A 12,552-nucleotide genomic window follows, 5' to 3' on the forward strand; every position below is an offset into this window, starting at 1 on the left:
AGCAGTCTTGGGCGGCTCTGCTTCCCTTTGGGTGGAATGGGGAGGAGGTCCTGGCAGGTGTGGAGGGTGGCAGGTGAGTGCGGAGGGGCAGACAGGCCAGCAGGTGGCAAGTACTGAGCCCAGTTCATGGGTGGCTTCCTACCATGCTGGCATCGGGCTTGGCTCCGCAGGCTGGCTCGTCGCTTCTGACGGGCGAGGGTAACACGGTGTCGGACTGCACAAATCCCCTCCGGTCAATCAGGCTTTCAAAAGACAAGAGGGGGACACATGAGGGCCCTGCCTGACACCACAGCTCCAGGCCGGGGCCTGAACAGCTAGGTCCATCTCCCAGACGAGGCAAGACCCAGCCCTAGAAAGGCTGCTCTAGTTGGTGGCTCAAGACCCTTCCTTTCTGGAAGGGCCCTCTCTGTACTCTGGACACCTGGCTTTGGGCCACAGAATTTATCCACTATTAATTCAAACTGCCTGGCTTTCTGTAGGGCTCCCAAGCTGCAGGCGAGAAGAGCAAGGACAAAAGGGCATTGGGAGATCCTGCAGTTCGTACTGTCCTTTCCCCAGGGGCGGGATGGGTGACAGGCATATGGGATATTGGGCGGGAGGAGGGGGGGAAGGTGTGAGGAAATCTTACCCCACCCCCAACCCGCCCCCACGGCTTCCAATTGAACTCCCGATCTGGACATCTGGCGCCCCCTAGTGTCCGGATAGATGGGGCGTTTCCCCGCAGAGCTGAGCCACCAGGAGGGAGATGAGGCTCCACCCAGTCCAGCCATCAGCACCGGACAGCAGAGTGCCTTAAGGTAGACAGAGCATTCATTGTGGTGACCCTGGGGAGTAAGATTACATGTGATATCTAATACTCTTTGTGATATTTTGTACTTAATTTTTTCTACAATGAGCACACAGGATTACAAATTACAACTCTACTGAATTCCTTTCTGGGACAAGTGCCACACAGCAGGGGATGATGGACGGAGGGCATCTTTGGTGTGGAGAGGTCAGTGATTCCAGAACCTCTTTGAGAGGAGACTCACAGAGCTACCCCACCCCACTCCACACGCACACACTAGCCAGGCCAGGCCCTGTGACCTCCCACACACACCCCCTGGCTTACCTGGGAGGTAGGGGGCCACAGAGCACAGCACAGCAGTTGGTGATAACACTTTTATGGCTGTAGGGGTTGACAGAAGCCTCGCCGCCCCTCTTGTTGGACCACGAGCCTTTGATCTGCAAACAGGAAGGAGCTCTGAGTCAGGTACCTCCCTTCATTTCCCCTGTTCTAGAGGCTGGGGAAGACCAGCAAATTCTGAAACCAATTCTGGCTAGCCTATTGGAGAGAATGTGCCTTTACCCTTTAGTCGTTCTGTGAGAATGTGGGGGTCTGCTGGGTGTCGGGGAGGCACCCAGAAGAGGAGGCTCTGACCAAGACAGAAGTCAGAGCAGAGCCAAAGAGATGCCTCCAGAGGAAGCTTTCGGGGTGCATCCTTCCTTCTCTTGCCAGCCACCCAGGAAGGAGGCTAGTGCAAGGGCCCAGGGCTCAGGCTGACCTGGCTGTGAACTCTGGTTCTTCCAGACTTGCTCATGACCCTGGACAGAGCACCGTTTCTGAGTCTCAGTTCTCATTTGAAAACCAGGGAACTCTAGCAACAATGTCGGAGCATGAGATGAAACCCTGCCCCTCTCTAGCTCCACGGAGCTGGCTGTCAAAGGCACTGAGGAGACCAGCAGTGAAGGAGACCGGTTTGACTGCACCGTGGAGTCTTCCAAATGTATCTGGCCATGACGCCCTTTTTTGCTTAACCCCTAGTGATATCCTGCAGAAACAGCCCCCAGGAAATCACCTTGGGAGAAGCTGGCTGATGTCATTTCTGCTCTGTACCAATCACCCAGCATGTGATACCCTGTCATGCCTGTTAAGTTCCTTTCTCCAAATGACAGGCTGAGGTCAAGGAACATATTTTCCGTTGGTCCATGGGCCTCTGAGCAATATTAGATGCCAGCCCTGGGACAGATGCTCTCATTTATTGTTGCTTGGAAGGATGGGAGGGGAGGGGTCAGGTCTGGCCCAGGGCTCAGCACATAGTGGGTGCTCCAACAGACAAGGTTTGTTGGTAGAGATCTACAAGGCAGCAGGGGGCGTGGGGAGGCTGATAGAGCTTCAGGCTTCTCTCTTGACCGCCCCCCCTCACTAAGGATGCCTCAGAGAGCCCCAGGACTCCCTGAGAACAGTGGAATCGCTGCTGTCTACGAGGACAGCGTGATGGGCCTGAGCTTCCGAGTGCAACCCTGGCTCTGTCCCTTTCCAGCTGGTGACCTGGGGCAAGTCACTCAGCTCGGAGGCAAAAGGACCCAAAGAGATGATGGAAACTGCAAGAACTCTGGAAATGGTAATGAGCCGGCCAAGTGTACAGCAATGGGGTCAGTGCTGCTCTGGTGGGTTAGGGAGAAAGCAACCTCGGGGCCTGCCCAGGGTCTCCCAGAGCCCAGCCCTGAGCCCTGGAAGGAGATGCTGGGCTACCTCGCCTCTCTGCCCGCATTTGCCCAGAAGTTTGGGGGTCAGGGCTGCACTGTGGCTGCCCAGGCTCCTTCAGCCCTGCCCCCATCCCAGGATCTGGCCCAGGGATGAGCTGCTGCTCGAGCCTTTACTCACGTCTTCATTAGTTGTCAGGTTGGAGGCGACGAGGTAAGTGTGAAACCCTGAGAGGCCCAGGATGGACCAGATGGAGAAGAAGCAGATCACCAACTCCAGCACGGTGAGCGGCGCAGTCAAGGACCCACACGGGGACCGGGGCTGGGAGCCTCCCTCACCAGCCTCTCTCACCCATCCCTCTGTGCAGCTACTCCTCCGGAAGGGAGGTAAGTTTGTAACCGTCTATAATCTCAGCAGATCCTCTCCTGGGCCACAAGGAGGGTTCAAGAGCCCCCAGAGGGCAGGACAAGCCCAGGGTCATGGACAGAAGAGGGAACTGAGGGTTTCAAATACCAGAGCCACAGACAGGGCACAGTCCAGAGAGCTAGGTATCTCAGGGGGCTGTGCTCCTGGGAGTTCTTGTCAATTCTGGCCCCACAACAGCCCATTCAGAATGGGCTCTAGCCTGGGGGTGAACAGGAGCAGCTGGCACGCTGGATTCCAGAGAACAAACATCAGCTCTATCCCATTGCCCTCTGTTTACAGGATGTGGTGTGGGGACCCGCCTCAGGGAAGGGGCCTCGGGTCCCACCAGAGCTCCCCCTTGCCGACAAAGGATATCTCGCTGGTGTCTCCTTCAGAGTGGAGAGGAAGTTGCTTCCCTGAGAGCCTGGGGAGGAAGAGACAGGAGAGGGCACAGCTCAAGGGACAGTGACCACGGTCCCTTGAGCTGGCTGAGCTTGCCCCCGGCCCTCCCGCTTAGCCCTGACCCACCCCCCTCCGTCACCCCTAACTCACGCAGCGTCAGGTGGGTGACCACACAGGCGAAGATGAAGGCCGTCAGGAATGAGAGGGAGAGAATGAATGCATAGAAGAAGCGGTAGTTCCGTTTCCCCACACAGTTGCCCACCCAGGGGCAGTGATGGTCAAACCGTTCTGGAAGGGCCAGGGAGGCAGGTCAGCGCCGGGGGTTTAAGGCCTCCCGCCACAGCTGGGTGACCCTACCCCCTCACCCTGTCCACATGCAACTCTCAGTTCCTCGACACTCCTGGCCTCTGGTCCTTCACCCGCCGGTTCCTCTGTGTCTTGGCTGCAAGGCCACATCCTTGAGAAAGTTCTCCTTCAACCTCAGAGGAGAGTGAGGCCCCTGTTATTTGCCCCACTGCCCTGGCACTTGTCCTTTGCAGCACTTTGCCTACATGGGTTTATATGTTTATTTACAATTAGCAGGTTGGCTTGTAACCCCTTCCCAAGTGCTGTAGTGGTAAAGAATCGCCTGCCAATGCAAGAGATGCAGGTTCGATCTCTGGGTCAGGAAGATCCCCTGGAGTAGGAACTGGCAACCCACAGTATTCTTGCCTGGAAAATTCCATGGACAGAGGAGCCTGGTGGGCTACAGTGTGTGGGGTCGCAAGGAGTCGGACGTGACTGAACACAATAAGCACAACTGTAACCCCTGCTCCACTGTGAGCTCCATGAGAGGGCCTGGGCTGAACCCCAGGGCCTGGCAGAATCTGGCATGAAGAAGACCCACAGAAAGGACTTGCTGCCTACGATCCTGGCCCCTTGGCAACAACCAATGACCCCTGCTCCCTAGCTCTAGAACAGAGGACTGGGGAGGGGCGGGCCCGCTATAACTTGTGGAGAAGCGGCATTGGAGGCCTAGTCAGAGGGCTGAGCTCACACCAGCACTGTGTCCCAGAGGTGGGGTCACGCCCAGGCAAGTGAAGAAAGTCCCCTGTGGGAATGTGGGTCACAAGCCTGACGCAGGCCTACACCGGGCCAGCGCCCTTCACAGAGGGTGGGTGGGGCAGATTCTCAGGGAGGAACGACACCCACTGAGTCACCCACTTCGTGGCCTGCTGTCCGGGTGCTCCCCCGGCTCCCCTGCTCAGGGAGTGCTGAGCTAGCGTCATGAGCTCACCGCCCTGGGGACTGTGCACAGTCACCATGGCTCAGCTCGCCTGGGTCCTCTCGCAGAGCCTCTCCCTTACAACACCCTCCCAGAGGCACACTCTGGGTCCCTGTCTGAGCTGCTGGGCCTCCAGAGAGTGGCGAGAGGGGACGAGACAGTCTCTGGCTCCCCAACAACCACGGCAGTCGTGGGTCAGGAGCTTAGCTTCCAATCCCAGCTCCACCCTCTCCACCTCACTGGCATGAACTCCTTGGTTCCCAGATTCTTGTCAGTCCAAAACCCAGGACTTTCAGCAGAGCTGGCCCTGGGCCACATGTCTAGAATGTCATGCTCCAGACTCTGGATCCTGGACCTGCTGAGGACCAAACCAAGGCGTCTCTATGTCCATTTCAGAGCTGGGGGAGGAATCCAACCATCCCGGGCCGAAGCCGCGATACCACTGGTCACATTCAGGGCCCCTCCCTGCAGCCCCTCCTCAGTCAGAGCAAATCTGAGGGAACCAGACTTCCTGCCCAGACGCCCCCGCCCCCCCACAAGCGACTCCCGGTCTCCAGGGCTCCATCCCTCTCAGGACTGCCCGTGCTCCCCTCTGCTGCATCCCACTTACCCACACAGTTGTCGCAGACGCTGCAGTGTGAGGTCCGGGGCGGCCGAAACATCTTACAGGTGAAGCAGTACTTCAGCTTCACCACCTGCCCGTTGATCATCACCTCCCGGGTCCGAGGGGGTGGCCGGTACGTGGAACTGCCTGTGTTGTCTGAGAAGGGGAGGAGAGACAGATGGGGAATGGCCAAGCCCTGTCCGGGGGAGGGGGGAGCCAGTACTGCCCGGCCAGGACGAGAGAAGCTTCAGGGAAGCTGCTTTGGGGGGACAAACATTAGGGCAAGATGGCTGCCGAGGGCATGGAGAGCTGTGACCACCCACCAAGACTTGCTGTCAAGCGCTGTGGAGAAGCTTCACACACCTGCTCACGTGCCACTTCAGGAAGGGTTTTCAGGGAGGGAGACCTGGGAAGGCTTAGTGAGCCTTATCTGCATCTAAACATCCCAGCGAGCTTTATTTGCATCCTTATAGTCTGACCCACCAGGGACTGTAAAGAATCCACCTGCAATGCAGGAGACCCGGGTTCGATCCCTGGGTCAGGAAGATGCCCTGGAGAAGGGAATGGCAACCCGCTCCAGTATTCTTGCCTGGAGAATCCCATGGACAGAGGAGCCGGCAGGCTACAGTCCACGGGGTCGCAAAGAGTCGGACACGACTGAGCAACTAACACTTTCACTTTCTTTCAAACAAGCCTAGATCTAAGTTCTGGTTTCCAGGAGGGACAGAGGACACAGTGAGAGCAAGCTATGAGGAAGCAATCAGATGCAGGATGTGTGGCGTCTCCAAGCCACTGCCCTGCTCTCTGACGAACGCCAGTATCACACTGTATTTCAACTCTGCTTCAGTTAAAAAAGAATTTTTTAAAAGTCAGTGTCACTTACAAAAGGAGAAGGGAGATGCTTCTAAATTTAAAGATTTAAGAGATAGAAACCAGTGCAATGCTTGATCCTAGAACAGATCCTGTTTTCAAAAACAAAACAAAACAGGGGGCTTCCCTTGGTGGCTCAGTGGTAAAGAATCCGCCTGCCAGTGCCGGAGACGCAAGCTCGACCCCGATCCAGGGAGATCCCACATGCCTCGGAGCAACGAAGCCCGTGAGCCACGACTACTGAGCCTGTGCTCCAGGGCCTGGGAGCCGTAACCACTGAAGCCCGTGGGCCCGAGAGCCTGTGCTCAGCAACGAGGGAAACCACTGCAATGGGACGCACCCCAACTAGAGAGCAGCCCCTGCTCTCTGGAACTGGAGGAAAGCCCGCGCAGCAATGAAGACCCAGCATAGCCAAAACATAAATAAATAAAATTATTAAAAAACAAGACAAAACACAGCAACAGAAGAAATTTGGGGAGCAAGGGGGAACAAGTGACTATAGATTAAAAATCTAGGAACCATGAATTCTCCTAGACGGGATAATGGAATTGTCATTATGGAGCAGGGTATCCTTAAACCTTGGAGATACATGTTGACGTATTTATGGGGTAAGTATATATTTTACTATGCGTATAATTTACTATGAAATGGTTTAACATGACATATATGTTTGTGTGACACATATGACACACTAGTAACAACTATTTAATCTAGATGGTGAATTTACACAAATGTGTTACACTAATTCTTCCCACTTTTCTGAACGTTTGAAATTTTTCATAAAAAAAATTTTAAGAGAAAAAGAAATGCAAAGATACATGATATTCATGGATTGGCAGATTCAGTATTAGAAAACAATTTATTCTCTCCAAATTAATTTTTAGATTCAATATAATCCCAGTTGGGGTTTTTGTGTGTGTGTGTGGAAATCAACAAACTCATTCTAAAATTCATATAGAAATCAAAGGGCCAGGAATAGCCAAGCACTCTTGAAGAACAAAGCCAGGTCTTATACAGCAAGACATTAACACTTATGATAAAGCCTTAGTACTTAAGACAGCTGGGTCTGGGTAAAAGGGGAGAAATGCTGACCAGTGGAACAGAACAGACTCCAGAAACAGGCCTAACATGTATATGATCACATGATTCAGGACAAAGGCAACATCACAGGGCCAAGGAGGAAGATGGTCTCTTCCTGATAAAACAGTGCTGGATCCACTGGATACACAAATGGGGGGGAAATGTGACTGTCACAAGGGCTTCCCAGTAGGTGCAGTGGTAAAGAATCTGCCTGCAATGTGGGAGACGCAGGTTTGATCCCTGGATCAGGAAGATCCCCTGAAGAAGGGAATGGCTACCCACTCCGGTATTCTTGCCTGGAAGATTCCACAGGCAGAGGAGCCTAGCAGGCTACAGTCCATGGTCACAAAGAGTTGGACGTGACTGAGCACACATATTACTGTAAGCCTGCCTCCCACTTAATACAAACTCAATTCCAGATGGACTACGGTGCCAATACAAAACGTTTTGGATTAAAACAAAGAAAAAGAAAAACAGAACAGCTTCATGACTCTGGAATAGACAAAGACTTCTTAAATTAGACACGAAGGAACTGATAATAAAAGAACAATTTGATAAACAGCATTTTATCACAATTAATAACTCCTGTCCATCTAAAGAGATTATTGAGAATGAAAATATGACCTTCAGAGTAGTAGAAGATATGTGCAGTATGTTTATCTGACAAAGGACAAAGGATGTGTATCCAGAGTCTATAAAGAAGTCCTATGAGTCAGTAAGAAAAAAATCAGACAGCTCAATCTGAACACGGACAAAAGATTCAAACAGGCATTTCATAAAAGAAGCTGTTCAAATGGCTAATAGACACATGAAAAAGTGCTCATACTCATTAGTCATCAGAGAAATGCAAATTAAAACCACAATATGCTACCAGTACATATGCACCAGAATGGCAAACATGAAAAAAAAAAAAAAAAATATATATATATATATCTCAAGTGTTGGCAAAAATGTACAGCAACTCAAAATCTCATCTGACCACTTTAGACAACAGTTCTGCACTAACTACCAAAGCTCAGCATGTGCAGCCCAGCAGTCCCACTCAGAGGTGTTTTCCCAGCAGAAATGCACATGAGTTGACATGCACCAAAGCCAAGTGCAAGACTGTTCTTAGCAACAATTCTCAAAATAGCCAAAATCTGGAACGACCTGAACTCCCATCAGTAGTAGAATGGAGAAAAAAACTGTAGTATATTCACACAACAGCATTCTATACAGCAGTGAGAACGAATGATCCTTAATTATACACAACAATATGAATGAATCTCACAAATGCGTAAGTGCACAAAATGTTCACAAACAGGTAAACGTAATCTATGGTGTTAAAAGCCAGGATCATGGATATCCTTGCGTGGCGGGGTGAGGGGGGGGGGTGACAGAGATTGGAAAGGGGAACAAGGGGGGCTCCACCACTGCTTCTTGGTCTAGGTGTGCTAATTACATGTGTATGTTCCGACTGTGAACCCTCAACAAACAGAGCACTTATGAGTTGTACACTTTTGGCAAGCCCGTTATACTTCAGTAAAAGCCTAAGAAAAAGGAAAAAGAAAACAGAAAGTAACTTGTCCAAAGTCACATGTTGGGTCTGCTGGCAGAACAGAGTGCTGAACCTAGATCAAAACCCATAGAGCTACCCAGGGAGCCTCTTGGTGCCCCAGGCCAAGAGGACCAGTGCTCCCCAGAGCAGCGGCTCCTCCCCAGATGGAATTCTGAGTCCCAGGGGCGCCTGGGATCCCCAGCCCTTGGCTATGTTTCCAGCTATCAGTTCCACAGGATTGACTCCCCGATAATATCTCTACTTTGGCCACTTGCTCCAGTGACTCCTTACTGAGTGCCTACCATGTGCCAGGCACTATTCTAGGCGCTTGGCATGTATCAATGAACCAGATTCGTCTCACATTCTTAGCTACCAGAGACTTTTGCTAGGCTGTCTCTCCACCACCTCAACTGTGGCATGTTTAAAGTGGAGCTAAGCGTCTAAGCATCTCTTCCTTAGTAACGGCAGTATGGTCAAAGCAGGGGGTTTGAGGCGAACAAACATACTCTGAAACTCAGTTTTGCCACAGGCTGTGTGTGAGGCTGCAGTCAAATGAATTTTTCTCAGTTTTCTCATCTGTAAAATGGGAATAACAGGGAGGATGAGACATGAATTCTAGCTGCACCTCTTACTAGCTGGGTTTCTTCTGATGATGCCATTTGCGAGATGTGTGACAAGGCAGATCATTTAACCTCTCTGCCTCTGTTTCCTTGATCACTGAATGGGAGTAAGGGTACTTACCCCATAGGGCTACTGTGAGGATTAAATGAGTTAATGCACGTGAAGCAGCACAAAGCAAATGCTTAAGAAGTGTACCCTGGGGGACATTCTTGGTGGTCCAGTGGTTAAGAATCCACCCTGCAATGCAGGGGACACAGGTGCATCCCTGGTCGGGGAACTGGATCCCACATGCCACAGAGCAACTGAGCCTGCGCGCCACAACTGCTGAGCCTGCGCGCCACAGACGAGAGAGTCCGTGCACCACAATGAAAGATCTCACACGACAGAACAATCCCACATACTGCAACTAAGACCCCATCCAGCCAAATAAAAATGAATTAAAAAAAAAGTGTGCACTGTTATTATCAGCTCACAGAACTACGGAGAGAAAGAAGGGAATGAGAACAGGTCACTGAGTGCTACTGTGCGCTAAGCGCTTTGCATATATTCTCCTCTTCAACATCTCAGGAGGGGAAGTTACCATCTTAATCTCCGGGCTACCGTTTAGGAGCCTTTCCAGTGAGGCGAGTGACTTGCCTAAGGCCACACAGTGGCAGAATCACGATGTGAATCCAAGTTCCCGAAGCTTGGGCTTGAGGTCTTTTTGTAAATTTGCAATTGCCACAATGAGTGTTATTCTTCCCTGCCCGGTTCCTTATTTCTCCTGATGGCACAATCCAAGGGCCGCGAGGTACCTCAAAGAGCACGTAACACGGTCCCTGGTCCCCAGCAGATACCCGATGCCGCTGCTCTCACTCTTTCAGTTCACAGATGAGGAAAGAGGCCCAGGGAGGTTACGGGATTTGTCCGAGGTCCCACAGCCAGTAAGTGACTGAGCCAGGGGAACCCAGTCTGGAGTTCCCCGGGCAGACCCTTCCTTCTCCTTCATCCGGGCCTGGCCAGTCACTAGGTCTGGTCAAGTTCTTTCTCCATCACCCATCCCTCTCCACTCCCAACCCCCATCCCAGCCCAGGCCCGTATTACCGAACAGCACCCCCAAAAGACTCTTGCTCCCAATCCCGCTGCCTTTTAACCTGCCCTGCACACACCATCACATTCCCCTAAATAACCCCTTTCAAGTCACTTCCCAGCTCAGAAACCGTTCACTGGCCTCCCCTAAAAAAAACAGGATAAAGGTAAACTTCTCGTCCTGATATCAGGGCCCTCCACAGTTGGGTTCAACCACCGTTTCCAGCTTTGTTCCCGCCACTCTGCCCTGGCTTCCTGCCCTGCGTGACCCAGCCGGGCCTCCCTTCTCTCTGCTCACCAGGACTCACCGGGCCTCAGCAGCAGCCTCTCTGACCACAGGAGCCTCACACACAGCACAGAACATGCCCTCGACCCCGTGCTGAGTTGTGACAGAACTGCTGTGTGTGTACACTGTCTCCCCAGCTGGACACTACGTTGCTTGAGAGCAGAGACAGTGGGACCAACAGGCAGCCCTGGGGCCTAGGACGTGTGAGGCAGCAGGCAAGGGGCAGAGACACAGGCGGGCCCGCAGTTTACGCCCTGACCCTCCCACCTGGAGCTGGTGCCCTCTGGGAAGCTGATTAATCTCTGTGAACCTGCATATGTCCAAGCAGACAAATAATGACGACCACCTTGAAGAGTGGAAAGGATCAGCAATGGTACAGGTCAAGGAACTGGCACTCAGTGAATACGTACGTGTGCGCTCAGTCACTCAGTCGTGTCTGACCCTTTGCAACCCCATGGACTGTAGCCTGCCAGGCTCCTCTGTCCATGGGATTTCCCAGGCAAGAATATCGGAGTGGGTTGCCCTTTCCTACTCCAGGGGATCTTCCCGACCCAGGGATCGAACCTGCGTCTCCTGCATTGGCAAGCAGATTCTTTACCACTGCACCACCTGGGAAGCCCTGGTGAGTACTTACAACTAGCTGTTTTCATGAGGGGAAGCAAGAATGTTCAACCTACCACACAACTGCACTCATTTCACATGCTAGCAAGGTCATGAACAAAATCCTCTAAGCTAGGCTTCAACAGTATGTGAACTGAGAACTTCCAGATGTACAAGCCAGATTTAGAAAAGGCAGAGGAACCAGATATCAAATTGCCAACATCCGTTGGATCACAGAAGAAGCAAGAGAATTTCAGAAAAACACCTACTTCTGCTTCAATGACTACACTAAAGCTTTTGATTGTGTAGATGACAGTCAAACAAACTGGAAAATTCTTAAAGAGATGGGAATACCAGACCACCTTACCTACCTCCTGAGAAATCTGTGTGCCTGTCAAGAAGCAACAGTTAGACATGGTACAACAGACTGGTTCAAAATTGGGAATGGATTGCGTCAAGGCTATATATTGTCACCCTGTTTATTTAACTTATATGCAGAGTACATCATGCGAAATGCTGGGCTGGATGAAGCACAGGCTGGAATCAAGACTGCCAGGAGAAATATCAATTATCTCAGATATGCAGATGACACTACCCTCATGGCAGAAAGCAAAGAGGAACTGAAGAGCTTCTTGATGAAAGTGAAAGAGGAGAATGAAAAAGCTGGTTTAAAACTCAACATTCAAAAAACGAAGATCATGGCATCCGGTCCCATCGCTTCATGGCAAACAGATGGGGAAACAATGGAAACAGTGACAGACTATTTTCTTGGGCTCCAAAATCACTGCAAACAGTGATTGTAGCCATGAATTTAAAAGACACTTGGTCCTTGGAAGAAAAGCTGTGACAAACCTAGACGTGTATTAAAAAGCAGAGATATTACTTTGCCAACAAAGGTCCATATAGTCAAAGCTATGGTTTTTCCAGTGGTCATCTATGGATGTGAGAGCTGGACCATAAAGAAGGCTGAAAGCTGAAGAACTGATGCTTTTGAACTGTGGTGTTGGAGAAGACTCTTGAGAGTCCCTTGGACTGCAAGCAGATCCAACCAGTCAATCCTAAAGGAAATCAACTCTTGACTATTGCAAGGACTTATGCTGAAGCTGAAGCTCCAATACTTTGGCCATCTGATGCGAAGAGCTGACTTATTTGGAAAAGACCCTAATGCTGGGAAAGACTGAAGGCAAAAGGAGAAGAGGGCAGGCAGAGGATGAGATGGTTGGATGGCATCATTGACTCAATGGACATGAGTTTGAGCAAACTCTGGGAGATGATGAAGGACAGGGAAGCCTGGCGTGCTGCAGTCCATGGGATCGCAGAGTCAGATACGACTGAGCGACTGAACAAT

The 12,552-nt window shown here is 51.4% G+C and overlaps 1 protein-coding gene across 4 annotated transcripts in view; it reads right to left on the reverse strand.

The window, feature by feature from the left end:
• The window catches only part of ZDHHC18 (zinc finger DHHC-type palmitoyltransferase 18), a 28,354-nt gene that overhangs the window by 3,716 nt on the left and 12,086 nt on the right, over positions 1 to 12,552 (reverse strand). For 3 of the 4 annotated variants that reach the window (XM_055574028.1, XM_055574030.1, XM_055574029.1), the window contains exons 3-8: positions 5,149 to 5,298; positions 3,425 to 3,562; positions 3,248 to 3,296; positions 2,648 to 2,750; positions 1,112 to 1,224; positions 143 to 242 (exon numbers count right to left, since the gene is read on the reverse strand). In XM_055574028.1, coding sequence (XP_055430003.1) covers positions 143 to 242; positions 1,112 to 1,224; positions 2,648 to 2,750; positions 3,248 to 3,296; positions 3,425 to 3,562; positions 5,149 to 5,298 — 653 coding nt within the window. Of the gene's footprint in view, positions 1 to 5; positions 243 to 1,111; positions 1,225 to 2,647; positions 2,751 to 3,247; positions 3,297 to 3,424; positions 3,563 to 5,148; positions 5,299 to 12,552 lie in introns of those variants that run through there. The other variant, XM_055574031.1, reaches the window with a different exon arrangement.

This window comes from Bubalus kerabau, chromosome 3, assembly GCF_029407905.1.
Source record: "Bubalus kerabau isolate K-KA32 ecotype Philippines breed swamp buffalo chromosome 3, PCC_UOA_SB_1v2, whole genome shotgun sequence".
In the NCBI taxonomy this organism is placed as follows: Eukaryota; Metazoa; Chordata; class Mammalia; order Artiodactyla; family Bovidae; genus Bubalus; species Bubalus kerabau.